This window comes from Perissodus microlepis, chromosome 23 (genome assembly GCF_051167445.1).
Source record: "Perissodus microlepis isolate ML-2025 ecotype Zambia chromosome 23, ASM5116744v1, whole genome shotgun sequence".
NCBI lineage: Eukaryota > Metazoa > Chordata > Actinopteri > Cichliformes > Cichlidae > Perissodus > Perissodus microlepis.
This window is the reverse complement of record NC_140482.1, coordinates 30,512,141-30,536,613: the sequence shown is the minus strand read 5'-3', so window position 1 is coordinate 30,536,613 and position 24,473 is coordinate 30,512,141. Positions and strand designations below refer to the sequence as shown.

Below are 24,473 nucleotides of genomic sequence, written 5' to 3'. Positions count from 1 at the left end.
AGAAAGGGCTTGTGCAGAGACATTTGAGGTGTCAGACAGTGTTAATTCATCAGATGTTACTATAAATGTCCCTTAAATTCCTTTTCCAGGTGCAGTATTTCTTCAAGATTTTGGATGGATGAAAACCACGTTGAACTACACAGTCAAACACTTCCAGTTTTCTCATTTTTCTGTTTATTGTTCCAGCCTTATGCAGATTAAATAAAGTAACAAGAGCAGACTCCTGACAAGTGTTTTGATCTTCAACACTGAATTAAGTATTTTTTTTAAACACCAACACCAACTAAAACGTATTACACGGGATACTGCATTGCCTCTGATGTTCTTGAACTTTTTGACCAGCGACTTTGGTATTAGATTCATATGTTACACTTTTGGAAAAAAAAAAAAAAAAAAAAAAGTACAACTGCATAAATATAAAATTCGTCCACCATGAAAATGGCTAAAACATTCAATAGCAAGTAGCATCACATGTCGCGTGATGTCTCCAGCAAAACAGATTTCAGAGAACTGAGTCGCCACTGTTTGTGGAGGTGACGGTCTTCTAGGCTGGACCCACAAAGCGCTACACTACGAATCAGAAAAAAAAAAAAAAAAAAAAAAAAAAATTAAAAAAAAATTGCATGAAAGTATCAAACATAAATGTAATCAAACCATATCTAACAGCTAAGGTGAACAAAACAAATGTGCCCCTCCTCCAATAACCGGGACGAAGAAGCGCAAACACAGAGCAGTTATTTACTCAGACGTGGGCCTTAAACGTTCAGAGTACCATGCCAGTAATTCAGTTAGTCAGAGCACATGAACACACACACTCCTGTAAACGCCTGCACATAGACACGAGCACACACGCGCGCACACACCTTGGACCACTAAAGCGGACATAAGACAAAGAGGTTACAGCTGGGACTAGACTACAGCACTGGACACTCCAAAAATATATAGAAACCACGTAAGGGTGAAGTATTTCGGGACAGAAAACAACTCGCTACACGTCAGTAGTGGAATTGCCGTTTTACAGTAAATGGATGAACGTTTCCCATGGCTCAAGGAATCTTTTCATGTACAGTAGAATAAATATTTGCTATTGCTACTTTTGTATTTTACATTCTAACCCTCGACGAACACACAGAAAAGCTAGTGTAAAGCACACGGATTAAGTGTAGGTCCTGTATATTATGAATGTTCAAAGACTAGTGGTGGTTTTTATCTGAACGGTTTTCTCTAAGTTGTATTCGTTTTCAAATTGAGTGCTCGCTGTAGCTCAGGTCACGACACGGTGAGCTTTATGTCAAAGCGTCCCTGGTAGCGGTCCTTCTCGCTGTAATCGATGTTGTCTCCGAATGCTTTGCACTCTATGCGGATCTCCTTTCCCTCCGTCACATTGACGAACTGAACGGCCATCAAGGGCTGCAGGTAGTCGGGGTGCAGCTGTTTGCCGTAATATGGGTAGTACTGCAGAGGAAAGCCTTGGCCTATCCCATAGTACTTTATCTCTCCGATCTGGCCTTCATCCTCAGCTCTCTGCAAACACAATACTTGAGTGAGACTTACAGCCGGTCCTTTTGAAGACAAATATTCATTCTCCCTGTATCTGTGCACTGGAAGGCCACAGCCACACGCTCTTGCAAACGTACCTTAGGCTTGCAGTAAATGGGGATCTCGTTAGGGCTAACTTTTACCGGCAGTTCTTCTAGTAATGAGTTGTTTGAAGGAGCCTAAAGAAAGAACAAACAAGCAATAACTGGTTTAAATTAAACTTTCACTTATTGGTGCCTACGTTAACCACAATGCAACTTCAAGCTCCAGCTTCTCAGAAGTTTTTTTCCCCCCCCATTTTCAAACATAAAGGAAAAAGCTTCATGGATGGTTCACATGTCTGTAAGGTTTCCTAAGTTGGTTTTCCCTTTACAGAAATGCACTCCCTGTAATTTTTTTTTTTGGGGGGGGGGGGTATTCGCTTTCCTGTTTGTGGATTTGGGTTTTCTGTTTGCTCTGACCCCTTAGCTCCCCTGACACCACACATCTGACCTTTGAGACAAATGATCGCCAACTCTACTCTGTGAGCAAGAGCTCACTGCAGGCACATCTCACTTGTTTTAGTCATTTGAGAGGCAGTGAGACTACGAGTAGATGGGAATGAGATGTTTTCCCATTGTCATTTACAACATCTTTTTTTCCTTGAAGAGGCAATTCTGCTGGCTCTATAGTGCTACGATTGTTCACTCAGAAACAGTCCACTAAGGTAGCCAGATGATTGAGTACAGATTACTTGCATCTTACGGCCACAAAGAAAAGCTTTACAAGTTTATAGCCAAAATGGGGGGTGTTAGCCAGCTAGCTCTAACTTAGCTACACAGCATATCACCTCCAAGCTGGCTGTGCTGTTATTATACTGATATTCAGGTATCTAAATACAGAGCAGCACAGTCCAGGACTACAGTTTACTTCATGCCTGCAGGTTAAATTAATGTCTGAGGTGAGCCTAAGCTCATTAAAAGAGGAAAAAAAAAAAAAAAAAAAAAAAAAAAGGACTGGTGCCATTTTGTGCTACTTAATATTAGCCTTTGAATTTAAGCGGTAACTATACCTTTGGTCGGAAGTTGACAATTCTGTTGAGCTTTATGATAACACATGGGTTCCCCTCCATGAAGCCATAATCAGGGTCTGTGCCTGAGCAGTCTTTCAGCAAAGACCTAGAAAACTTGCAGACTTTCTTCTTTTCTTCCATACTTCGATCTTTGTACGTGCCAGGAAGCGCTGAAAATGCCACAAGTAAGAAAACAAAATTTAAGTTTAGATCTTCAAACATCCACTCATGAGTGACAAATGGTGAAAGCTGATTGCATTGTATGATACTTGCTTCCACATTCCTCGTAGGAGTCCCCAGTCTGCTTTGTCTCATTGTACATCTCAAGGAATTCGTTCATGCTTTGGACATACTTGCTGTATGAACTCGGATCACTCTTCTTAAAAGAAATTTCAGATTTGTCTGAGCGTGGGGTGTGTGACAGACCTGCAAAAACACCACACTGGTTTGGTACGAAAACAAAAGTCATGGGACAAAAAATAAAAACATTTAAAAAAAAAAAACAAAACAAAAAAAAAAAAACCTCAATTTGTGTGGGAAAAAAAAAAGTGTAAATATCTTAGAGAAGCAACATGACATGGCACGTGAGCCATTGTGAGCATTCTCCATTATCTAAGGACAATGTGAGGGTCTTGGGGATTTCCTCTGAGAGCTCCTCACAGCAGTAATTTTCCACAGAGTTGGTGCGCGAGGCGTGGCGAGGGGAGAGTGTGACAGTGAGAGTAGCTAGAGGCAACATGACAGTCGCGAAACCCTTCTCGGCCTCGCCGCAGGACCTGTTTTATTTGCTGCCCTTGAGCTGCCGGTTGAGACGGCGAGAGGAGAAGCAGCAGTTTGAGTGTCAGAGGAGGCTTGTGAAAGTTCACCAACCCCCACCCATCCACTCTCACGTGTGTTTCTCTCACAATGGAAACTTTTAGCCTCTGAGTGGGAGGCGGGATCACGCTCCGAAGGGAGAGAAAAAAAAAAAAAAAAAAGAACCTTTCTCGCTGCTTCCTTGATCATGCCACTTCTGGAAACTTGCTTCAGCTTAGAGCTCTCCACGCTCACGCTGTTGTTCTGCTCGCTCTAATCTCTGATTGTCAACAGTCGTGAACAAAACGGCAGCCACATGCAGCCCGTCATCTAGAATGGCTGCTAAAAATACTGCTAAGGGGCAGAGCATGTGCTGTGCAAACCGCGAGATGAGGCTTGGCACTCAAATCAGTCTCAGAGCGCACAGGAAATTTTTTTAACTGCTGCAGCGTTGTCTGATGACACTCTCACGAGATTACACATTAGGTTTTTCCCCCCCTTCGAGCCTTTAAAAGCTGTGGTGGAAAAACAAAACTTTTTTTTCTTCCTTTGAAGAAAAAAGCCACAAACTGTAGTCACGCATGTACATGCAGTCGTGTCAGCTGTGATGCATAATCATAGCACACGTTTTAGTTCCCCTGTTGCCCGCGGGGGGAACATCGACCGGCTGAGGGGAGTGAAGGACAAAATGGCCGAACCTATTTAAGGTCAGAAAGACTGCCGATAGAGGAGCTGCTCAGAGGCACACCCCTCCCAAACAGTCGTCTGTAACGCCCACGAACCACCAACAGGCTTTTTGTCTGATCGCTGAGCTGATGCAGCAGCAAAGTCAGAAAGGTGAGGAGGAAGAGGATGTGCTTACCTGGGGGAGCAACTCTGTCCTGATAGGTGGGTTTGTCTTTGCTTAACGTTAGCAGCAATGCCTGAATGGTCCCAACGAAAATTCCAGCCAAGCATCCGTAGAAAATCAGATAGAACAAGAGGATTTTAACTGTAGAGGAAGGAAAATAAATCAAATTACTGAGATGAAAGAAGCAAGAAAGAAACTGCTTCAAATGTGAAATATAACATCACCTCAGATTTCAGAAGTCACAAGCACCTGAAGGTGATAAGACGGACTGCTTTATTAGAGCATGCCTAACATCAGCTACCCAAAACCCAGGAAAATGTACCGCATTTCTTCCCAACAGCAACATATCCTTCATAAACCCCTTTCCCAGGTTCTTTTCACCTAATTTAAAGCTTAAACAGATCACGCAGAAGGTGGGATGGCTGTGCTTCCAGAGCAACAGGATGAGTCACTGTTCAGTCCTGCAGACCCCCCCACCCACCCACCCGGCTGTGTCACCTTCAACGATTAGGATTAAAAGAAAAAAAAAAAAAAGAAGAGAGAAAAAAAAAAAAAAGCCCTTATTCATGCTCCTGTGCATAGAAACGTGATGAATTAAGGCAAACGCTTCATTACACAAGTGAACAAAACTGTAACGGCACATGCTTCCCTGTATGATGCAATCAAACCATCAGCATCATATTTCCTGATTTTCCCCATCAGATTTTTGGTGTTCCAGAGGAAAATAAGTTTTGAGATCAAACAAACTTGTAAATTGTAAGTGTGGTTTAATTTCAGCAAGCTTTAAAAGGTTTTTGTTCAGATGGCCAAAACAGTGGGGGATGCTTGAACCTCTGTTAACTAAGGTAACAAAGACTCTTTGTAACGCTATGCTCAACAATTGTGCTTAAGGGCGTAGTCGCCTCCGAAAAGCCCCCGGACACCCAGTTATGATCTGTGGCAGGTTAAAAACGCTGATTCTGATTTTCTATCAAGAAGAAAAGAGCTCAGCGAACCTGAAAGCAGGTTCGCTTTAAGGCCTTTAAAGGCCACTTGGCTAGCTGCCTGTGATAGCAAAGACGCAAGCAGAATTTGTTTGGTTTTTTTCCCCTCAAATCCCCCCTCAATACAGAGCATGATTAGACTCTGGGATGAGTCTAGTCGGGCCCCAAGCGGTGGCTGCTAGTGTCCTATGAAGCAGTGCCTGACAATAGTCGCGGGTTTCTGACAGTTCTGTCAACTCCTAGGAGTGCGCCATCTTGGAAAAATATGCTGCAATAACCGCCTGCTGTGCAGGGGAGGTGAATTTGCAAAACAAATAACGGTTTATTCCTCGTGTGTGCGCGCAAGTGAAAAGAAGTCAAACAGGTGTGGCACGCGGCAGGAAGGACTATCCAATCGGGTGTTCTTTACCTGTCTTGGCCTGTTGAAATCAGAACAGGATCAGCCACAACATTAGAACCACCTGCCTGAAACTTTGTACCCTCTGTGTGCGCAGCAATGGTGACTGGCAGCAGACTTTTTGGCTTTATCAGAACAACATTTGGGGGGGTCTTGAGGTCAGGCCAATTTCACAGTGTGCTTGCTTTGCTTGACTTGCTTGGAGCAGTCACCTTATCATGGGGGAGGGAGATGTTTGAAGGCACCACAGATGTTGAAAGAAAGGCACTCAGAAATATAGTGGTGGAAGTAAAACTTCATTAGGAGAAAAGAGCTTTTAAAAACCTCTCTGGGGCAAATTCAAACTTTTGGGGCAGTTTTCAGAGCTGACTGGAGATTCTATGCCTCTGAAACTCAGCTCATTTTAGATCATGCTTTAAAATGGCTGCCAAGTGGCAACACTAGGAGGGCTTTGATGGTCTGTGTCAAAGTACAGACCCATTGGATTGCCAGGAGATTCCTCAGAAGCTTTCGTTGTGAGGGCGGCTGTTCGCGCCGTTAGTGGTTTTAATGTTGTGGCTGAGTATGTGTACAGCCTGTTGTCTGGCTGTCAGTTTGTGTGATTTCACCTGAGTGATCGGAGCGGCCTGAAACGCTGCAGGGCTCAGAGTAAAGCAGCATGGAGGGAGCCGTAGGGGGTGGTGAAAGGCAGCTTCTGAATTGAGAGCACCTCCCCCAGCAGGCTGCTGCAGCACGCCGCGAAGGGACTGTCCCCGCATTCATACCACATGTGTCTCCACGCTCGCAGAGGCCTTCACCAGCCCCGCAGCCTACTTTCCGTCTGGCATGTTGAGACAAACACGTGGAGGAGACGTAACGAGCGCCAAGACTGACGCTGTCACCGCGCCACTTCCTGTCTGACTTTCTGAAAAGTGCAAGCGACTCACATGGCACACAATTAGCACAAGTGTTTTACTGAAACACAGTTTAATGTGCTAATGATTTACTCTGTACTGCACACTGTATGTTTTAAAGTTTTGCAGATTTTAAATTATAAATCTACCAGCACATGATGCTGCAGGTAAAGGCACCCAAAGGTACCAATCTGTGTTATCTGTATTTGACTGCTTTTGTGCCAGTTGACGAAACTGTATTTCAACTTTGATTAAATTAAACCCAGCTATTTGTTTAAAAAACAAAAATCCCTGGTCCAGTCAAACATGTTTTTGGGCTTTCACTGAAGCTATGAGGATGATTTGGGGCGGGGAAACAAAACAAAAAGGCTTAAAATTTATTATCTGTCATTTTTAGTCAAGTTTTGTTTATTAAAAGGGGAAAAAAAATGGCAGAGAAAGTAACAGGAAAAAGCACAGACTTCTGTTGAGTGACGTTAATTGACACCCCTCCACCCCAAAAGGCCCATTTCAAACCAGCAAAAAAGTCCTTTATGGAAAAACCTGACCGTCATCCACCATGAAAACACTGAGCAGATGACGGTGCTGTGTTCATGATCCGGATATGTTTGTAGTCACCTCAAAATAAAAAAACAAAACAAAAAAAAAAAAAAAAATCCAATCAGGGCTTTTTTCTTTACAGTCTTGAAATGAAAGAAGACTTTGAAGCATAAGAATATTTATGTGCCATTTAATTAACCCAAACTAAAATAAATCAGTGGTTATGAAATGGCCAAAAATAAGACAACCACAGAGGCTTGTGTCAAGTTAGGGGATACAGACTGGGTCACACTCAGAGGCTTTTTCTGAGCCTCAAAAAAGTCTGTGATCAGCGCTGTGGCCTGAGATGCTTTGAGCAGACATACCTGTTGCTGCTAAAGCAACATGGCTCACTGTGTGTGCTCCACGGGACACTGAACTACCAGCCTGGTAACCCCACACCACCACCTAGAACATGGAGTGGGTGAAATGTTCCACCCGAGAGCAGCTCCTGATTTTAATCGCCACACACAGCCGTGCTTTGAGCCACAGAGAATTACCGTTTCTCAGAAATAAACGTGTTAGTTTGAAGCTTTCATTAAGCCCCGAAGAATGCGCTTTAACGCGCGCACACAGCGACGCCTCATTTCTTCCAGGATAAAAATACAGAGAGGGGCGGCCCGGGAGACGTGAGTCGTGATCACCGTGTTACCGTGCGGCGTCTGGAGAGGAGGGGGAGACGCGCACATACACGCCATATCTGACGTGCAAAACGGTTTAACGAGCCTAATTGGCGCTATGTAATGCAGGGCAGTGATCCCATCAAACCATCAACCGCTGCGCACCGCGTTAGGCGTCTTAAAGTATTGAAAACGGCGCTGAAACGATTAGAGCCGGATCCAATAATCCCGGGTTCGAGTTAAAACGTGGGGAAGGCAGAGCTGGGCCCGGGTGTCGGGTCCAGGGATCAGCTGCTCGGGTTTATTAAAGGCAGGAATAAAATGTCCTCAGCCCTTCTCCTTCTCCCCGCGGAGGGCTGACACTCAGAATAACTAGATAAACGGCGGCAGCCACCAACTTGTTGGTTCAGGTAAAAGTCTCGGCTGTCCTTCAAGATGACCTTTTCAGAAAAGACTGCCGCTAGTCAATGAGCTGATCAGGGCTACGCCTTCGTAATGAACACCTATGACCGCGGGAGCCCTGAAAAATGCACAGAAACACCCCAAAAGGAGGAAATCAATTACGTCCACGGAGACCAAATTGGCTTATTGTCCTCATTTACTGTCCTTGTTTTTGACTCCAATCGATCCGTACCGAGCACTCCTCCTTCGTGTTTCACCTTTTTTCACTTCATTCTCGTTTTAAACACCAACATGAGCACGCAGCCTCCGTTAAAAAGGCAAAGTCACGACTCGGCGCGCCTCCGGCTGGGAGCTCTAACAGGTGCGAACGTCAGCACCGGCAAAACATTGAGTCAAAATACAAATAATCCGCTGTGAGCACGGTCGGTTTCCACTCTGCTCCAGCCCAACTGCTCCATCAACAACCAGCAGCCCGCCTGCCGGAGATAAAGAACAAAAAGAGTACTCACACCAGCTGCCTCCTGTGCGCCCTAGAAACTCCTTCTTTTCCGAATTCCACACAAATTTCTTCCATCCTCCGTCGCTGTCTTTATTTCCAGACATGGTAACTCCCCCCCGTGTCACTTTCTCTCTGCTTTAACGGCTCTGCTGTGTCTCAGTTCTCAGGCTGAGACTGTCGACTGTCCCTCGCAGGAAACAGAAAAGGACAGTCGATTGCGCGTTGCTCCCACTTGTACCGCGCACTATTTATCTCAGAGGGGAAACCAGTGACTCCGCCTGCAAACTCTGTGAACAAGTCCAGCCCCGGAGAGGAGGGCTGAGGCTAGCAAATCACAACCTGCCCCTGCTCAATGCAAAACAGCCAAACAGAGAGCGGCAGTTAGAGGTAGGAAGGCTAATCAGCACACGGAGAGCGCGACCAACGGCTGCTGCAGACGACTTTCAGTCAGTCTACGTTGCGGTCATGGCAAGCATCAACCTGACTCTGGGGTGGGGGAGAAAAAGACGGGACGAAAAATATGACCTGTACTGTCAGGAAACCTCCAGGGTCGGATCTAGAAGGGTGGCGTCGGGTGGCATGTGCCATCTATATATATATAGATATAGATAATGCATGCTTTTTTACTTAAATACTATCTACTACGTCACAGTAAGAAAAATAGCTACCTCATTCCTATTGGTTGAAAAACGTACCATGTCGACCACTTTTTTAAAGAGTCAAGACATGAGATTTGGTTAGGAAGAGGAGAAAGTTATGGGAGTGATGGCAGCAAGACAGAGTAAGCGAGTGAGAGAGCAAGTTTTGAGGTGGGAGAGATTTGCAACGTTTAGCGTGGAGTGTATAGTTAGCGTGTTGTGTTATCTTGTATAGTTAGTGTGTTGTGTCGTTGTTGTTTTTTGTGTGTAAGCGAGGGTACTAATGAATTTCACAAAGGCAGATTGCAATGTAGGCAAACGTCTCCAGGTGGAAAACAAACAAAAAGGCTTTGATTTTGCCACCCTATTTGATTTCCATGCCACCCTCATGCCACTCTAAGAACATTTCTCTAGATCCGCCCCTGCAGGTGTCCAACATGAAGCTAATGAGGAAGTTAAAAAGCTGCAGTTCCTCTGATGGCCACTGGAGGCTTCAGCAGTGAATCAGGGCCCATAGACTCCATAGCAACTGTATAGAGTTAATTTAAAAACAAACAAACCTTCTTTTAAACATTATTAGTGTTTAATGTTAGAGGCGTGCCTCTTTGACCGACAGGTGGATAACGACACAGGTAAGGATGGTAGCTGATAAGAATTTAGTGATTCTGATACCTCATGTTTACCAGTTAATGACATAAATCTATAGGCTACAGCACCACACACCAACACAAACCCCTATTCTTCTCATATAGTCTTACTCTTAGTATATAGGTATGAATGGAAAGCAAATATGAAAACCAGCACAAAGACACTTTTCAAAGCAATCATCATAGAGAAACATGAACAGGTGAAACGGAGGCTGCTCATCTGTTTGTTACCCGTTTAAGTTCAGGGTCTGGCTGCTTGGCCGGATCAACCAAAATAGACCCAAACTCACCAAACTTCAGCCAAGAGAGTGTGTGAGAGGATCTGCCCACAGCACAAGGTTAGAAATGAATGATGTGCAGTGTGGTTTGTATTACTCTTTATAAACATCCTGACCCTGCTTTTCATGTCCACACTGAAATGTTAGTCAGAGTGAGACTGATTCTTTTCTCAAATATTCGGTGGAGAGGCTGAGATTGATGACTGAATAGATTTTGGGGGACTCGCATTTGTTGAAAACAGAAAAGACAAAGAACTGCGACACGTTAAACAAAAGGAGAGCCTCGGCCCAGGAAACAGGGCCAATACATCAGCAGCGAACATTAGTCACAAAGGCTGCGTAAAGATTTTATGAAACCTGTTTCTTACAAAAGGACAGGCTCACTTAAACACAACAACCTTGTTATTATTATTAGATGGTAGCAAATTGCTGTTTTTAATTAGAATAACAATACAATAACTTTAGAATGAAAATCATTCTCATTTATGTTAAAGTCTGAGTTATGTATGAAAAAGGTGAAGCGACAAACTGTCATGTGACCAGAACAAAAAAGAGGAAGAGATGTTCAACATGAAAGGATAAGGGAAGGGAGTGACGTACATTGCAGCATGACATTTAACTTTAACCTGCAGCTCTAAAAAGCACCTAATCTGTTGTTTTTGGTGGCTGAATTCATCATTTAGAGAGGTGATTACAACTTAAGCGCTGAAGTTCAGAGTCACACGATTGTTAATCACATTAATCACAGATCCCGCTATGGTGAGACATCCGAGAGTGAAGTCATGACTGGACACCCGAGAGGTAGTCATCATTGCCAAATATATTAGTGAACACTGCATAAGACAAAGGAATTTCACAAGGAGCTGAGCAGAAGTAGATGGCACTGCTTGATTCATGGTGGTTTACAGAAGCCAGCACTCCAGGACAGTCTGGGTTTTATCAAAGCCTACTACCGTGGGTGAAGTGCAGTTAACATATCACAGTATTTTCCTGCTTATATTATCCTCAGTAAGGGAAATCTGTCACCATAAAGACAGAACCTTTTGCCGTTGTCTGTGGAATATGATGGAAACTAGCACATGCTAAAGGAAACGAACCAATGAAGACCAAAATGACTAACTCTGCTGAGTGAAGCCAATGGAAAGCTATTCTCAGTTTCTGTTTTTTTGTTTGTTTTGTTTTTTTGTAAATTTTGACTTTAAAGTTTTGTGGGATAAGTGACACGGTCCATGTGATCTTCACAAGAACTCTGTGGTTAAAAATGTGCTGATATGCAGATGCAGCCCAAGTGAAACCAGCCAGACAGAACTGCAGCTAAAATAAGTTAAAACTGTTTCAACAGCTAAAAAATATTGACCTGTATGACACCTTTTAGACAACTTTAATTTTTTAATTATCAGGGATCTTGTATAACAACACTGATTCCATGTGAGAAAAAGATGCCTTTTACTAGATTTTGCTGCTAGCTTCACAGTTGCTGCCCTTAGGCAGGTGCACGCAATATTAAACGATCTATAAAATATAAAATGCATACCAGAGACATACAATAAAACATACATGCAATGCTTAAAAGCGCTGCATCTACCACTCCCACCCACAAAACGCATTCACCGTGTTGACATTGTGCATGCATTGTTTGAAGCAAACAAGAAGTGACATGTTCGTCTGTAAATTTCCTCATGCAGCAAATTTATGATCTAACTTCTTGAATAAGACAGACAGGACCGCGTAGAAGGTTTATCACCTGTATAAAAATGTAGGCTTCCATATGATGCAGAAACACCAGCAACACAATTCTTCTTGTAAAAAAATACTGTTAGCTCAGAGAACACATACAGAAATATAAATTACCTGAGGTAGACAGCAATTAAAAGGTGTGACAGCAACGACGACTCCATGTCAGTTTGTGGGAGCAGATCTTATCAAAACAGAATTTCTTTGTTATTACATGTTTCGGAAAACTATGTTTAGGAAATGAGAAGAGAAATATTCAGAAGTTAAAGTTCAAATATATAAAAAAGAAGAACGAAAAAGCACCTTAACTTCACCAATAATATTAAAAGTGAACAGTGTAATGCACTGCTTTGGAAAGCCATTGATAGTGCAGTGATAACACAGCGGCCCACTGTTAACAGGCATCAAGGGTTTGCCAAGATTACCAGGAGGTGCAGCATTCTGAGAGCGACTGTGGATGGACTGTGGTATGCAGCATTTGAGCTGGTCTTGAGCTCACCAACAATAGTGAGTCTATGCAGAAACCACTGTTGGATCAGCTCTTTGGATATGGACCAAAACATCTCAAATCAAAACATGAAAAAATGAGGTGTAATAAGAACAAAAGAAAAAAGAACTTCAAATAATGAACTGTTTTCATGCCAAGTTCACAGAAACGTCTTACAGTCTAAATTTTAAAAGTGATGTGATAAAGTTGAATGTAATATTGCTAACTAATATTAAAAATACATTCAGTCATTGGACTTTACCACTGTCTGGGATTTTTGGGGTGAACCTTTCTGTTTTCGATTAGGAACCTTAATAAATTCTTTGAATCCATTTAATTTCCCAGCATTTTGGTACGGGCTCATTTTTTGCATCGTTTGTCCAATAAATGACTGTTACTGAGCTGCTTTGCTTGTTTTTCTTTGCCATAGTTTTAATCTGGTATTCCTGTTCTTGACACTGACTGGTGATGATCAATGACAAATGTCATGCACTTGGCTGGATGCTGTGAAAGGAAGGGCTTTTCTTTATCAGGTAAAGGATCCTGCGATCATCCACCATTTCATCTTCAGTAGATGCCAAAACCTGTTTTAATGCATTTTAATTTTGAATGAACAGTAGAAATGTGCAAAAGCTATTCTCTTTCATGTGTGAGTGTGTGCTGTACTTCATATTTCTACTTCACAGACTGTCCACAGCTGAAACAGCTCGCACTTCACAGCTAAACTATTTTCCACTGGCTTAGTTTCTTATTAATAGATACATTATCTACTTTTTTTGTTGTTGTTTATTGTGACTAATTCAAATTAGAAAGTCAAGTCAGTTTATTTAGAAACACATTTATCCGCCCCCTGGTCTGGGGTGCTGGCCGGGCCTTGGGGGCTTGGGTCCTGGCTGTTGTGTCGCCGGAGCAGTGGGTGGGTGGCGGGTGGGTGCGGGGGGGCTCAGCCCCAGTGCAGGGGACCTCTGGTGCATCGGCCCAACTAGGGGGCTCTCTAACTGGTGGGGAGGTTGTTACATCTTTGCAGGTGGTCTCCTCACTACAGGAGCTCACTCTGCAGGTGGGGGGAGAGATATAGGAGAGGGGGAGAATGAACTCAACCTGGGTGTCTATTGTCTTGTGTAGTTTGGGAGATGATTGGATGATGGGGTGGGTGCAGTTTTCTCTGGGGTGGAGTCGGGTGGGCTGCCCCGGACTCTGTGGGGCTGGGCAGTGCTGCTGCTGCGGGCCCCGGTCCGGCTGGGCCTGGGCCTCCTTGCCCTGGTGGGTTCCAGAGCGTGGGGGTGCCTACTGGGGTCAGCGGGGGAGCTGGCCCCAGGGAGGGGCCGCTTGCCCCTCCCTTTCTTCCCTCCCCATCCTCAGCTGCCTCCCTATTCCCGCTCTACCACACCCACCCACACACGCAGGGCTTGGGGTGCAGGTATGTCACCAGGGTGCAGGGGAGGCACTCCCCCTCTGTCCCCTTCTGGCCGCCTGTGCCTCAATTTTATTCTGCAACCTAGACATCCACATTACTCAAACTCTCACATAACACATACATATAGGGCCTTGGGGGTGGGCACGTTTTACAGCATCCAGAGGATGGTCGTTGTACTCCAACCCACCTCTGGCGCTGGTGCCCTACCCTCAATTTTAAATGCATTTAGACTGAGGGTTTTCGGGAGGAGCCGTGCTGCTCTCTGAGAGGAAGCTAGTACCATGCTCTCCTGAGTTTTAAATGCACTTTAGAACAGCACACAACAACATTACATATGAGCGGGCGTAGGGAGGTTTGAGGTCTTCACTCACCCCGGTTCTGTTAGCCGTCAGGGCTGGGGGGCTGGGAGGAGGTGCTGGCCGTCAGACTGGGGTCTGGGATGCGGGGCCTCCCTGCTACTGCAGATAAGGAGGTGGTCCGCTTGCCTCCACCCCAGAGAGAAGGGTTACATCTCCTGGGTCTAGGTGCGGCTTGCCCCTCTGGGGGCGGGGGTACCTGGACCTGGGATATAGAGTATGTTTGGGGAGTGCGACTGTCTGTGCAGTGTCTATTTGTGTCTGTCTACACGTTGGGTGAGTGCCGAGTATTTGGTTGTGCATATGGGGGTGGGAATGCACGTCTGTGTCCGCGTGTGCCTGTTTGTCTGTGTCTATATGTCAGGTTGGGTCTTAGACTCAACCTCTCTGGGTACATCTCAGGCCCTCTAAAGTACGGAGGCCTGTCTCCCCTCACCACACTCCCTGCCGGTGGCTGATGCCCTTAGACGTTGGTGTGTTGGTGGTCCTTGTCATCTGGGGCTGGGCGCTCATGCATGTACCGGCTCACTCCTGGTGGCCGATTGGCGGGGCCAGGCGCCTGTGGCCCGGCTGGGCTCCTTCCGGGGGGTGGGATGCCCTCAGGCCTCTGGCCTCTGGGCCTGAAGCCCGGTCCTCTCTGGCACAGCTGGCTGCCGGCGGAGCCCGCGGGCACGCCACTGCAACCCCCTCTGGCCTCTGCTCCGTAGCTGCGGGGTGACCTCTCGTTTGGGGCTCTACTCAGCTCTTCCCAGGAGGGTGGCACAGTTCCCCCCCCTTTGGTGGTCCTCCTCGGGTCCTTGTACTCTGGGGCCTCTGGATATCTGGGGCCTAGATCTCCTCCATACCTGCTTCATACCCTGGTGGACGGGGCTATGGCTCCCCACACTCCCTAGCAGATCGTTATATGGAGAAACCTTTGGAATACAAGCATGCTGATCCACACAGGTATGCACACAGGTGTACACACGGGTGTTCACAGATGCGGACTACACCTTTCTTGGCTGCTGCCTCAAAGCACATTGTGCGCTGTCTATCTTGCGTGCTGCACAATATAATTTATTATTTAGTATCTACTGTTATCTACTGCTAGCTAGTTTATTGTGATGGTGCTGTTTTTATTATGTTGCTCTTTGTTGTTTACTTTCTCTTCTGTTTTTTTTCTCCATACAGGTGATCCAGGCGTTTTGTTTGTTTGTTTGTTTGTTTTTTCCTTTCTTCCCCCGCTTCTCACCGTCTCTTCTCCCCTTTGGTTTTCTTTCTCTCCCTCTCTTTCTTTCATTCTTTCTCCCTGTCCTATCCCCCAGTCACGTCTGTCCCGTTTGTAGCAACCGAAAATAAAATAAATACATAATTATAATAAAGGTCAATCAAATGGACCAATATGGCAAGGCCATGATGATCCACTTGGTAAAATAAATCCGCTTGGCATCTTTCTTGGCCTTAAGACAACAATTCTGATGGCTAAAGATCCAAACGGGACACAAAAAAGGAAAAAAAAAAAAAAAAAAAAAAAAGAAAGAAACACATTTATCAAGTGGCACTCATCCATTAGTGGACCACTTCTGGATGAGTGAATGGACTCTGCCGGTGCTTCTGTCATCTATGTCCAGCTCCACTTTCAACAAAACCAAATATGCAGAAATATAAATTACGTCAGGTAGAAATAAAGTGACTTTCTGTCAGGGGAAAGCAAGGCAAGCAGTACTTGTCAAGTGTAAACTAAAACAGTCTGTCAGTTAAAATATACCAACATAGAAACATCTCTCTTTTCATCTCATATGGCAGTAAAGAATACATTAACACAGTGCATTTGAACAAAGTGTGACTTCAAATTTAAAAGATAAATGATTAAAATGGAAGTGAGTCACGAACATCAAGGACATAATGAAGTCTATTATTGAACTTACAGAAATGTAAAAATTAAAAGACACAGAGGTACATTAGGAAGCCATAACAGCAAATGCTCAATTTGCTTTAGCTGAAAATATCAAGCAGGAGCAGTTCATCTCAGTTCATTTTGAATTTATTTTACATGCTGTCAAATTAAATAAATAAATAAAAAACAAAAACAAAAACAAAAACAAAAAAAACCCCAACAATCATATGATCCCCTAATGAGCAAGCACTTGGCGACAGTGGGAAGGAAAAACTCCCTGTTAACAGGAAGAAACCTCCGGCAGAACCAGGCTCAGTGAGGGGCGGCCATCTGCCGTGACCGGTTGGGGTGAGAGATGTAGGATTTCTGAACATTAAAGAGGAATAATTGCGATGAAAACAAGCCCCAGAAGGAGAATTAGAACGAAGCCCACAATCTTCAGAACATCTTTCCACCAGCAGCGATTGGATGTTTCATTTGCTGCTGGGTTGGTGATGTGGGCTCTAAAACACTGAACAATGGCTTCATCTACTGCTTGATCCTGTTGTATTATCAGTGATTCTAGATTCCTCCTTCCACTAAATTTCTTCTCTAGCTCCTTGAGAATTTTCTTACATAATTGTTTGGTTGTCCTTATATGTGGGCAGGAGTTTTCAGCCACTGGGAGACCCTCCAGTGTCTGCGACACCAGGCGCTTTATGTGTGCGACATACTCCTCTTGGCTCCGGCTCTTAATGGCGTGACATTTGGAGAGTAATTTTACTGTGAGCACGGAGACAAATAAACGAAGCTGATCCTGGCTTTTTGCTCCCATTGGAGCCCCTGAGGGGGAAAAGGGATCAGCCGATTTCTGCATTGGTTGTCCATCCAAGGTGGATTCAGAGTTTTCCTTCACTTGAATGACTCCCTGTGGTGTATCTGTAGATACAGAGTCTTTGACAGTCATTGTTGACCGCTCTGTATTTTCAACAATGTTTTTTAAAGTGACCTCGGGATAGTCTTCCTTCACTTGAATGACTCCCTGTGGTGTATCTGTTGATACAGAGTCTTTGACAGTCATTGTTGACCGCTCTGTATTTTTGACAATGTTTTTTAAAGTGACCCCGGGATAATTTTCCTTCACTTGAATGACTCCCTGTGGTGTATCTGTAGATACAGAGTCTTTGACAGTCATTGTTGACCGCTCTGTATTTTCAACAATGTTTTTTAAAGTGACCTCGGGATAGTCTGCCTTCACTTGAATGACTCCCTGTGGTGTATCTGTAGATACAGAGTCTTTGACAGTCATTGTTGACCGCTCTGTATTTTTGACAATGTTTTTTAAAGTGACACCGGGATAATTTTCCTTCACTTCGATGTTTTCTATGTCTTCACTTATAGAAGGTATAATAGTAATTAATTAATAGTAATTAATTAATTTTGGGGGGTTTTGTCAGTGATGTTTTCAGCTCTCTGTTTAAACTTTCTCAAAGGTGACTGTCTTGACTGTGTCTCTGGGTTTAGTGTCAAACTGACTCCTATTTCAGCCCTATAAGTAGAATGCAGACTGGATTACGTCACTAACACATCAAAGGACACGTTCCAATGACGATGACGTCACACAAGCACGTGCGCATGCGCACTCACACACACATTCTTGTTTTTGTGTTACTATGGGGACATAAGAAAACAACTTGCCTTTTAAGAACCACACTTTAATTTCTTGCTATATTTGTGATGAAACTCCGCAATTCATTCCACAGCATTGTGGGTGGTTGTAAAGGTATGTGTGTAAATAGTTAAGAAAAAAAGCTTTTAAAGCATATATAGTTATTACCACCATTTTACTGATATATCAGTAAAGAAACTCCCATTTTTTACCTATTCTTGTTCTATACCAGCCCTTACATTGTGGTTTTATGTGACTGGCGATAACTACTGTTCAGGAGAATACTGCAGAGGGTCTGTGTCAGCATAAATTAATGTAGCTGTGTGATGAAGTCACCAGCGGTGTGTCAAGTACCCATGCGTTGGGTATCATGGGAACGTACTGGTCTTGGAAAATGGTAAATGGACCCCTTTTCTACTGAACTTGAGTGCTCTCAGGACTCAAGTTAAGCAGGAAACACCCTCTTAAATAAGAGGCCTATCCTGATTCCCTGTAAGAAGTGACCATTCACAACAGCCCATTTATTTCATTGTATACTGCTGTGAATGTTATATCATATGACATGGTCATGATATTTGACTCAATTTAAGTCTAGTTTTCATTAAACTGAACTTGAATGGCTTCTCTTTTTAAGAGATTATAATGAGACTCAGTGGAAAAAAACTCATTTGTCATGAGAACAGTTAAAACCACTAAATTGGTGTGTTTTTCTTGTAGTTTCTGGATATGTGCAGTCAGTGTTGGGGAGTAACGGAATACATGTACCGCCATTACGTTTTTAAAATACAAAATATGAGTAACTGTATTCCGTTACAGTTACCGTTTAAAAAGGTGGTATTCAGAATACAGTTACTTTGTTGAAATAAAGGGATTACTTCTTTCTTTTCCTGTTTCCTATGTTAGGCTATGCCCTCTCTATGTTTGGTAATTCCACGCTGTTGGAAACCCAAACAAAACATGCATTAAGAGGCTCAAATGCCCGTGTCTCAATCTCGTGTCTCATAATGACATGAAGAAATTTTTTTTTAAATGATTTAATATGAAGGCAATAGGCAGAGTGTTACAGGCATAGCCCTAAAGAATGTAGCTTCATGGGCAGTGCAGTCCGTGCTGCAGGGAGAATGGACTGTCATACCTGTTATGTGTCTGTGAGCGAGGGAGGGAGAAAAAAGAGAAAAGTACGAGCTGTCACCGAGCAGAAACGGGAGCTTGAAGCATGTAAATATATTAATAACCACTGCAGCCAAAAAGAGTGCCTGACGAGCCCAGTTGTAAGTACGCTATGAAGACTCGACTGTACACTGTGTTCCTGTTTTCCTCCGAAACAATAAGTTCCGTTGGAGCAGCCTTTCAACGCCTCTCTCTGTCTCTTGCTAGCAAAGTTGACCCAGACAACAAAGTAAAGCTAGTTTTCAGCTACGAGCCCGACACGAACCCAACGTATTAGCCAGAGGTCCCTTTACTACGGTTCGGAGCCGCGGACCTGTTTTATGCAAAAAGTGCAGCTTTACCTAATGTCCACCCTACTGTTACTCATTTCTATTAAGATTTAAACATCTAGTTGGTATTGGTATGGCGAGTAACCTTCAGTAATAGTAATAAATCACACAGCAATAGTACATTCATGTAGTTGTAAACAAGCATGATAATATATTAAGTAATCCAAAGTATTCAGAATACGTTACTCTCATTGAGTAACGTAACGGAATACGTTACATTTTGGGGCATGTATTCTGTAATCTGTAGTGGAATACATTTTAAAAGTAACCTTCCCAACACTGTGTGCAGTATCAGTAAGGGTTAAAAGTGAGGATGAAGTCACATACCGTAGTGAGCAGAAACATCCAGATAGCAGCACACAAGATGGGATTCAAATCTGAAAATTTCCACGCATATTAATTTTTCTCCTTGGAAGCCTCAATATTTTCTACTGAAACGAATTAGCCAATTTCCAGTTTACTGTACCACTCTTTCTCAGCTGATCTTAGTTGATGCTGTTTTAAAATTTTACATGTTCTCATAAGGCTTTTCTATTTGGTTTTTCAAAATGGGCAGACATTTTGTAGAATACTGGATCCACAACCTGGTGGATGTTAAAAAATTAACCTAGTTGGAATAAGAGTGTACCTAGCTGGCATATAGTTGTGGATTTCTACAATGTATGTGATGGTTTTCTGGTTTTCCTCAGACTGACTTTTCTTTTCTAAATAGCAGCTTGGCTGGCTTTTGAAAACATAAGGGTCATAGTGAGCCGATGTCCTGGTGGGGTTAAAATATGTTAATGTAAACTGTAACTGGATGAGCTGAATTGTTTGCCGTACAGTCTTAGTAGCGAATGCTTGCTGTAGAGTATGTTGATTGAGATTATGCCCTGCAGGGTTGTCTGGGTTACACAGCAAAATCAATAAACTGAACGTCACATTATTTTCCATACAGTGATCACAGATAGAGATGTCTCTCTACAAACTGAACCCATGAGAGTTCTACCAGAGTCAATCCGTGGTCAGCTTACTATATTTTAGCCTTGGTGGCTATTCTTAAAGTGATGCTGTATGGTAGCTCAAAGACTTACAGAATTATAGAGCATTTAATGCCACTGTAGCCTTTAGCTGAACATAAAAGCTAAAGCTGTCATTTAAACATAATGTAATTGGCGTAACGTATTGGTTGGCCATCAGCCCTTGAGTTCTGTTTCTTTATTTGGTCACCCACAGAGTAACTGAAGCTGTTCTGTGTCACTTTTAAACACTCTTTTGTTCGTCTGGTAACACACAGAAATTTGCGTGACTGCACCTCTGATTTATTAAAAGGACAGTTAAACATTTTGGGAACTAATCACACCCATTGATCAGCTGGGACTGATTTTCTGGCAGGAATAGAAAGGCTTTCCCTACTCTTTGGCCTGTTTCTGTGTAGTATAAACAGAAATTGACTTTATTAGCAGGGTTTAGCTGATTGTCTCCATCTCTAACATCATTAACCATTTCAGGGTTCAGTTGCTCCTTGAATTCCTTCAAACTCATGATCTGACCCCTTTCTGACTGTTTAAAACAGCCCAAATTCTTTCTGTTTCAATTTTTTTTTTAGTGTTGCTGTTTTCCCAAGTGTTAAAATAAAATGTAATGTCCTGATGAGTAGAAACAAATGGACAAAACTTCAGGTGTTCAAGAGAAAATCTGAGATGATCCATCCACAACACAAGGTTAGCAGTTGTATTTGGATTGCTTACTCTGTCCTTTGAGTCCCATTTTTGAGGTCCAACAACGACTGTACTATTAAAGGAGATTGAGAGTTTTTAACGTTTCATCTGAAATTATGACCCCTTTTTATAAAAGTTTTAATGTTTTGTATCATTGCTTGGTATGGTAATTTCTCCTTGACCATTAAGACCAGACTTGGTAACCTGGTTAAAGTGGCTGGTCAGATTTCAGGGAGGTCTCAGGTCCAGCTTGTTCACTTTTATAACAGGCAGGTGCTGATGATGGCGACCTCTGTCATGTTAAGACCATCCTCTCTTTAGAGATTTTCAGCTGCTTCTCTCAGGTTGCTTGCAGTGAAGACCAAGAGACACAGAGTGTCTTTTATACCTTCTGCTATATACTTCTGCACATTGCACTTTGTTAATGCTACTCATGAAATTTGGGCTGGTTTCTCTCTCTCTCTCTCTCTGTGTGTGTGTGTGTGTGTGTGTGTGTGTGTGTGTGTGTGTGTGTGTGTGTGTGTGCTGACATGTTGCAAATCAATTTCCCATTGGGGACAATAAAGTTACCACTGACTATGAATGACTTTAAAAACAAGAATTAGGTGAGAATTAGGTATGTTTGAATTGATCTTGGATCTTCTCTAATCCACACAGAGTCAAATATAAACATATACACAAATATCACTTAAATCTTTTACTAAGTGTCCACAAATTTTTACTCGGGTTGAGGTCAGACTTTTGGGAAAGCTATTACGGAAGCTTAATGTTAGTCTCTTTAATCATTCCAAAACCAGTTTATATGTCTGTGTGGGATCCTTGTTCTGTTTAAACACCCAATTGTATCCAAGTTTCAATCATCTAGCTGTCAATTTGAGGTGAATTTTAAGAAGTTGGAGGTAGTCCTGCTTTTTCATTATTACATCCAGTTTGTGGTATATACCAATATCACTGGCAGCAAAACCTCCCGAGAGCACGATGCTACCACGCTTGATAGTTGTTACAGTGCTCTTAGGTTTGAAGGTCTCGCCTTTACTTCTCCAAATATGTGGATTAATATTTATTTCATCTGACCACAAAACCTTTCTTGGGAACCCGTTTCAGTCAGGTTGAAGGTGTCAATTTTGAAGCAGGGAGCTTAATTCTGCCCTTTCAGGGCATAGAGATGTAAAACTGGCTTCACTGTGGACAGTGATGCTGGTGTTCCAGCAGTTTTCAGTTCATGTCAGGCTTGAGCCTGGGTGGTTCCTGTGTTGCTGCTGAATATCCTAACAAAACTGAGGGTGACAGTTTGGGTCCTCTCCCAGACCTCGGCAAGGTGGTTGCACATCTGAGTTACTTGTATTTTCATACTGTTGTTTGAACTGTTGATCTTGAAATCTGCAGTTGTTTAGAAATGGCTTTACAAGACCTTCACATTCTTTCCGAGCCCCTCTCTATATAAACCAGGCTGTTTTAGTGGATTTGGTACAAAAAATTTTCATATTTTACAGGATCCTTATAAAAAGATAATGTAAATATTCCAGCAGAGAACAAGGCCGAAGTAGTAAATGTAAGTGAGATTATTTTCTGAGAAGCAGGAAGTGACAGAATATAAATTGAATTGACTTCTGTGTAGCTTCGAGTTACTGGCCATTCAAAGTGCATTTTATAAACCATCACAAAACACTTCATCTCATATCCATTTTGCCATCACTTTAAAACCAACAATTAACCTCTGACATTGTTGATGGTTGATTGAAGAGGGGTTTCATCTTTCATCTTATAATGGAATATAATTGGATTTTGCCTTCAAAAGGAAAGGAGTAAACTTGAGACTGAGAATATTGTGTACATTCAGAAAGAGATCCGCTTGTTTTGTTTAAATTCATAATCATACTATAAACATTACTTTGAAAACCTTATCTATGTAATGTAGGCTTGTGGTTCCTGATTTATTCTCTTGAATTAAAACATCCTTCATCTTTTTCACAGATCTTATACTGATGACAAGAGAGACAAATATAGTTAGACTAGCTCAGTATAAAGAAAAAGTAGCCTGTTCTCTCCAAAGGTAAAACTGTTTCAAATACATGTATTATCCCTGACACTGAAACCTTTCCCCTCCCCTAAAACAGCAGACTGTCTGACTCCACCGTGCCCATTCAATCCAAACTAAAAACTCATCTTTGTCTAAAATTTCAGTTAATTGCTATCATACTGCCCCTATAATTTAAATGACCTATAATTATCTTTAGTGTTTTGGGTTGGTCTCACTGAATCGATTCGTGTCTAATGTTGCACTATAATCCTGTTTACACTGTGACATATTTTTCTTTGCTTTACCTATGACTGTCCTTTCTTTCTTTTTCCTTCAGTGGCTGTCTCATTCCAGATTTTTGGGATCATGATCTTCACAGATCTCCCCCCTTCCACCCTCTCTCTTCAGTGTGTAAAAATAGGATTCATCCTGGTTCCTCCTTTTTATTGCACCTGTTTTGCTATTCTGTGCTCTTCAGGACTGAAGCTGTTTTTATTTTCTTCTTTTTATGCCAATCTGGCCTAATGCCACTCAGCTGCATAGTTATCTTCATCTATGTTACTATGAAGTTACAAAACGAACCCCCGGGAGTGACGTCAGTCCCACGTTAGTGCATTCCAGAAAAAGTGAGAAAGAACAGGATTTGTTTTGGTTCTTAGCAAGGTAGAGCCATTCAGGTATTACTAGCAATATAGCATAACGCTATTTTTTTGTGCTTAAAAAATACTTTCATAGTTAGACCCTGATCAGTGCACTGCATATGGCTTATTTAGTGAGTCAGAAATACATTTTTCTCAATTTAATGACTGTTTGGTCAATTTTTTATAGTTATTATGTAAGAATTCTACGTTAGACAAAAAGAGAAAATGACCTCAGGATAAACTAGAATGTGGTTACAACGTGTGGCATCATTTATCAGTGTCCCTCTCACCCAGGATCCTGTTAATTTGTCTCCATAATTTTCTAAAAAAGCATCGTGGAAGCTTTATTTAAACTTGATTCTCACTGTGGAAAATAAAATGGAACTAAATCCATATTTTCTAGTGTGAAATGTAAGCGTCACCTTCAGCAGTAGAGGGTAATAGTTGTGTTTACATGCAACCCCACCACCCATCAGCATTCACTGACCTACTTCTTCAAATTGAGCAAAGATATAAATTTGCAGTCTGAGTGTGTCATTTAAAAAAATGGGAAAAAAAAGTGATGTGAGTAAATTGATATTATGTAACGGGACAGAAATCAGCAGGATTTGACAGATTCAGTCTGGATGTTGACATAAGATGGTTCACCAGGTTCCCTTTCCAGCAGTGACTTTAAAAATTGTCAAATTAGTTTTTGACATGACAAGTGACCTTGGACATAATTCTCCTTTAAGGTCAAACAGTTTTGATTTGAAATTCAAATATGCTGGAAAAGTCTCCGATGAGCAGTAGGAGGAAAATAAATACTCAGATTAGTGAAAAAATGTTTACGCTCTGATTTCCTCTGAGTCATTTGAATATTATCAAGAGAGGGAAATAGGAAAAACATTAGCTAAGTCCATTTGTGTGTGTGTGGTTTTTTAA

The 24,473-nt window shown here is 42.6% G+C and overlaps 2 protein-coding genes across 4 annotated transcripts in view; one reads left to right on the top strand and one right to left on the bottom strand.

Moving 5' to 3' along the window:
• The window catches only part of nme7 (NME/NM23 family member 7), a 46,043-nt gene extending 22,099 nt beyond the window's left edge, over positions 1-23,944 (top strand). The window contains exons 12-13 of one of the 3 annotated variants that reach the window (XR_014799479.1): positions 12,823-12,925; positions 15,336-23,944. Coding sequence is in view for 2 of the 3 variants with exons in the window: in XM_084922231.1 (XP_084778357.1) it covers positions 90-122 (33 nt within the window). In the remaining variant the exon portion in view is untranslated. Of the gene's footprint in view, positions 1-89; positions 3,571-12,822; positions 13,434-15,335 lie in introns of those variants that run through there. The other 2 variants (XM_084922232.1, XM_084922231.1) reach the window with 2 other exon arrangements.
• atp1b1a (ATPase Na+/K+ transporting subunit beta 1a) lies at positions 276-8,831 on the bottom strand. The gene is made up of 6 exons (XM_084922233.1): positions 8,619-8,831; positions 4,248-4,376; positions 2,864-3,016; positions 2,591-2,760; positions 1,638-1,718; positions 276-1,524 (listed from the first exon to the last, which is right to left on the bottom strand). The coding sequence occupies exons 1-6, from the start codon at positions 8,710-8,712 to the stop codon at positions 1,270-1,272; spliced, it is 882 nt and encodes a 293-aa protein (XP_084778359.1). The 5' UTR covers positions 8,713-8,831; the 3' UTR covers positions 276-1,269.
• Positions 23,945-24,473: the final 529 nt, after the last annotated feature.

What these genes read in the sequence shown, in the direction of transcription:
- atp1b1a (XM_084922233.1), bottom strand. Translation starts at nt 8,712, where the DNA reads ATGTCTGGAAATAAAGACAGCGACGGAGGATGGAAGAAATTTGTGTGG. An exon ending in GCGCACAGGAGGCAGCTGGT is followed by an intron (nt 4,377 to 8,618) that starts GTGAGTACTCTT and finishes CTTCCTCTACAG; the next exon opens with TTAAAATCCTCTTGTTCTAT. An exon ending in CTCCTACGAGGAATGTGGAA is followed by an intron (nt 2,761 to 2,863) that starts GCAAGTATCATA and finishes TGGCATTTTCAG; the next exon opens with CGCTTCCTGGCACGTACAAA.